Source organism: Plasmodium inui (assembly GCF_000524495.1).
Source record: "Plasmodium inui San Antonio 1 unplaced genomic scaffold supercont1.107, whole genome shotgun sequence".
Lineage (NCBI taxonomy): Eukaryota > Apicomplexa > Aconoidasida > Haemosporida > Plasmodiidae > Plasmodium > Plasmodium inui.
In genome coordinates this window covers 14,293-19,495 of record NW_008481941.1, presented here as the reverse complement: position 1 = coordinate 19,495, position 5,203 = coordinate 14,293, and the positions used below count along the sequence as shown (strand labels likewise).

General features: G+C 30.7%; 2 protein-coding genes across 2 annotated transcripts in view; one reads left to right on the top strand and one right to left on the bottom strand.

Annotated features, from left to right (window-relative positions):
• C922_05599 (hypothetical protein) overlaps nucleotides 1-308 on the bottom strand; it is a gene marked incomplete at both ends in the record, with an annotated part of 3,302 nt that extends 2,994 nt beyond the window's left edge. Inside the window, one exon of the mRNA XM_008821170.1 lies at nucleotides 254-308. Coding sequence (XP_008819392.1) covers nucleotides 254-308 — 55 coding nt within the window. The remainder of the gene's footprint in view (nucleotides 1-253) is intronic.
• Nucleotides 309-3,423: 3,115 nt separating this feature from the next.
• Nucleotides 3,424-4,308, top strand: C922_05598 (hypothetical protein; the record flags this gene model as incomplete). The annotated part of the gene is made up of 1 exon (XM_008821169.1): nucleotides 3,424-4,308. The coding sequence occupies one exon, from the start codon at nucleotides 3,424-3,426 to the stop codon at nucleotides 4,306-4,308; it is 885 nt and encodes a 294-aa protein (XP_008819391.1).
• Nucleotides 4,309-5,203: the final 895 nt, after the last annotated feature.

Sequence of the window (5,203 nt, the reverse complement as noted above, 5' to 3'; positions counted from 1 at the left end):
AAATCACAATAAATTCGAATACACCACAATTTAACAGAAAACAGGAATTGTACAGATATTGTAGATATTCTTATACGAAATATAATATAAAAGAAATGCCTATGCAGTAATATACCAAATAATGTGCTCCACCATATAAAAAAAAAATTTATTTAGAAGATAAAATTCTTCTAAACAGAAGAATTTTTAAAAATCAACAGGCAACTATTTGGGGGGCATATAAGGGGCTTCTACCGGATCCGAAATTAATTACTATTCCTTCCAAGATAATGAGCAGAAAATGATTTTTTGCTTTTGGATATGTTCATCCCAGTAAAAGAAAAAAATTATTGCACTTCTAAATATATATACAAACAATTTTTTATACTACATTTCTTCTTTTTTCACTCTTAATTGATGAGTTCGCCTTATAAGTTTTGAAATGGTATATCAGAAGATTTTTTACTTTGGTGCGAAAATATCACTGTCAAAACTTTCTTCTAATATATTTCTAAAACAGATATAACAAGGCCTAATAAATAATAACATATCACATATATGAAGCTTCTTAAAAAACCTTGTGATGAAAAAACAAAGATTATATAAAATATATCGCTACTATTATATTTTCTCTAGTTCAGAATAACTTCCTTTCCCTGCCTTGTTCGATATTCTTAGTATTTGACTAATTTATATTATAACAGCAATTAGCTATTCTTAATATAAACACCATTTAAAACATGTTGTTTTATATCTACTTTTGAGCAGGATTATTCTGATAAACACTGTTTTAAAAGGCCATCTAATGATGAATAGATCTATGCACAACGTGAACTGCCAGCCTGTAGTGGAACAACTCCTTATGTATATCTTCGTGACAAAGTAACCCATGACCATTGTACATTCGGAAGCACAGTTTCTTATCGCATTAAGCCTAAAATGAATATATGGGACTTCGCCTTTTTAGTTTTTTTCCCACACAGAGTTCAGATACATAAATAAATGATGACGCCTTCCTGCTAAGCAGGTTTTATCCCGTATACCTCGTTCAGCGTCGACGGTTCATGGTTCAGGATCTATGATTCAGTATTTATAATCCACGTTTAGGCTTATCCTTTAGTGCCTATCTTCAGGGTTTAATGCCTACGTCTGATGTATGTGTCCGTATGTTGTCCGTTCGCAGCAGCAAATTGCAGTACATTGTTTCATATCCTGTCCCAAAAGCAAAAAAAGAAATAGCACGAATGTAAGTCAAGAATGGGGGTGAATGTACATGTATCATCGATTGAATGAAAAAAGATACATCTCTTTTTAAAAAAATCGACAACTGCAGGCCCTTACGAACGTAAAAAGCATCTCTAATGATTCAAAAAAAAGGATTCATTGAAAGTGACATCGTCCATTTCAAATAATTACACACTTGTTGATACCCACTCTCACAGAAACTGCATTATGTTGCTGCTGAATATTTTTACTTCTCGAAAGAAACATATATGACTATGCCTTCCTCAAAACGGTAACAAAGACTTCGTCACTAACCAGATAAGCCTGTATTTTTACAGTAAATAAAAATACTCCCACAATTGAGAGACAGAAAACGAAAAGATACCATAATGTTAGGAACAACGCCAAATGAAATTAGAAAGCCACCTTATAAAACAACCTATGTTACACAGCTGCATGGAAGCTTTTCATATTGTACATACTCTCTTGCAGGAATCAGGCACAACTAGGGTTCCAGTGTGTACAGCTATTAATGATACATATTGCTTCAACTTATTCTCACAAATGTCGATTCAGTTTATACTAATTTTATACGAACTAATATTCATTCAAAAGAAGTTTGTTCTACAGGCACCTATTTCAGCGATTCCTATATAGCATGCCTTATCTATCTAATAAACGTGAACCGACCGTTAAGAAACAAAAAGAAAAAACTTATATTACTCGAAAGATAAGAATGTCATACAACTGCTGTTGAAGTCGATAAAGGAAAAAATCCTCATATCCCGAACTTCATGCCAATGACCTACTCTTCGAATAAAGAGACCCTTTTCGTAAGGGCGCCTTATTGTATTATATTATTCCATGCATTTTCCTTTGTTGATTTTAAATGAATAAATATATATATATATACATATATCATGCATATTCTACATGACGCTGAAGTGAAACGATGAAATTTTATTTTTATGTATGTTATAGTATACCTAAAATAAACATATAAGTAGAACTCATTCATATAAAAATGAATACGACGTAGATCAGGAATTTTACTTATTTCTTCTTATGAGTCTTATTATTTATTTTTACCACTATGCTATTTTTCTTTTTCTTCTTCTATTCAGAAAGCTCCCAAACAGATTATTCTCTTTCCCATACCAGAATTGGTACCATCAGAATTAATTTATGTTATACATAAAAATGCATATGGATGTACAGGAACAAACGAAGGCCTCTGTTAAAGGAAAGTAAAATATAATATATTTTAATATGTAATACAATTGGGGGCAAGAATACAACTCACTGGAAAAATTGTATTTCGTATCTTAATCTTCTTGAAATATTTTATCCTAGTTATATGAATTCTATTAACGGCGTATAATCCGCGCTGCTCATAAATTTCCAAGTAAAATTTTTTCGTTCAAATATGTTTTCATGAATCTTATCAATTACTATGTGACAAATGTTGCCCAATCGATGTATGACTCTTTCTTCTCTATCGTAAGAATGCTCTGTAGGCAACATTTTTTTCTGAAGGGGAATAAATAAAAAATATGTAATACTCTTTTCTGTTAGCTCTCGTTATATATTCTGCTGTTAATGCACGCTCACTGAAGTATTTATCCAAGGGCACGCGCTTCTTGTTCATATTTTTATATTTTACTGTCTCTTCTACTAGATATTTTCTTTTTCTCTTTTGGTATTTTTTCTAAAAATAAAGAATTGTTTCAAGACCTGAAATATTTTCTCGTTTCCAATAATTAGAAAAAATCCTGCATTATTTCAATATGCAAAAGTATTCGACAATAATGTTGTATGTTTCTTTTTTCTTTTACCTTTTTACATTAATCCGTCTCTTCATTTTTTATTCATAATAGTACATTTTGTCCTACCGCTACAATAATTACAGATAAAGAAAAAAATAAGAAATGCAACTCTAAACAGAGTATCATTAAATGTTGTAGTATAACCCATAATTATTACAACATATAGAACAAGACTTTTAAGAATTCATTTTTCACTTCAGAAAAAAACAGATCAATATGTTCATTTATGGAAAAACTTTCTCTCTTTCCCTTTTGTTGGGTATCTCCACATATATCCATAAGGTACTATTCTAATTGTAGAACTAAAAACGATCTACACTCTTCTGGCTCCTTATATTTTTACGTCATTTAAAAACACATATGTGTTAATGATTAAATATGTGCCCCTACTCAAATGCTGAATATTTTCCATTATTTTCAGTCAATATGCTATAAGGAGAACAGCTCAGATAGTTCATACAATGTATCCCATAGAACAGCGCTTGCAGAATCAGATGTCTTGAAGGAACAGAAATATGCCGAATTCAAGAACAAAATCGAAGATTTCTTACAACAAAATGATGATACTTCCGGAGAAACACTAAATGCACTAGTCAATGATGACGAATTCACGGAAAATCTTAATCATTTTATACACAGGTACGCCTCCGAAGCAATGCTTCTTCGATCCAGACAAGAAAAGGGATTCCAAAAGGATTTTGGTTCATACAGCAGTAGTAGTAAATATGAGGAAAGAACTGACCAATTCGACAGTTATGATAGTTCCCAAGATTCTTTATATGAATTAAAGCGGGAAAACAGTCGCACAACAAAACCAGTTAATAATGCAGTAAACCGTAATGAATTGAATAGCCAACAATCAGTTGATGAACAAGAATACAATATCCCCATTCAAATATCACAAAATCCAGATCGCACTAAATTTATTCAGTCTTTAATCTATGATTCTGAAAGCAGGAAAAAAAAAAAATCATGGATACACGGAATACTTCATAAACTTCATTCGAAATTCGAATCAGAAGTGGAAAGATTCCTGAGGATTGTGTCAGGCCGTATAAGAATTTATAAAGGTAAAGGGTTCTCAGGATATTTCAGGTACTTACGCAGTAAATATAGAGTATTCAATCCACTCATAACAAGTGTAGGTTTAAGTATTCTTGCAATATGTATTGGATCCATTCTGAATTTGAAATTCTTGACAGGATTTGGATTCATTCTTGCTGTCTTTACCTTCTATATGATCCTATATTATATCTTTGTAGTATTAGAGCTCAAATAATACATTTAAGACATATAGTAACTAAAAATAGTTATTTAGATATAAGAAATTATCCAAAAAAAACATGGACATAATAACTTCAAGACAAGAAATAATTCAGCTGCTATGTGGTAAAAAGGCATTAAGAACTTAAGACATTTATTTGAACAATTTGTACCTCCCTTTATTACATTTAAAGAATTGCTTCAATAATAATTTTACTTTATCCCCAATATAAATAAGCCACAACCACAAGCATGTTAATTTTTTCATTATTTCCTTTTAAGTCCGTATCATTGCAACAACATTAAATTTTGAACTGTATTTGCTTTTTCTCTTGGTTTCTCATATTCCTGCTTAAATTATCACTGCTTCCTTTATTACAAACATTGCTACATTTAACTACACATGGTTAATTAAAATGCATTAAAGAAAAAATTACATTGTAAATTTTTGTTCTCCTGCTTTTTTCGTCATTTTTTACGAACTTTAAAGCATAAACTTCTCTTACACTCTGCAAAATGTTAGATAGGAAACCTAAATAAATATTTACTACTTCACCAAGTATATGCCGTTTCCTATTTTTTGAAGTGAAACAACAGAGAGCACATACAACAGAACTTAGAACCGTACTACATAACAGTGACTGGTGTAGAATAAAAACATCCCTAAATTAAGAAAAAAAAAGAAATATGCAAGAAGTGATAAACAGAAAATATACATTTTCCACGGATAAGGCTTCTACTTTTTTAATTATTCACTTCGGTGATTAAATATTTCTTTAGGGACACCAATTTTTTTTAATAAGAAATATAGATCTTTTCCTAATTTTGCGCATTGACACTATTATTAACGTCACATTTTTAAGTAATACTTTTGAATTAATTCCTAGGAAATTAGAAATATGTCAACGACT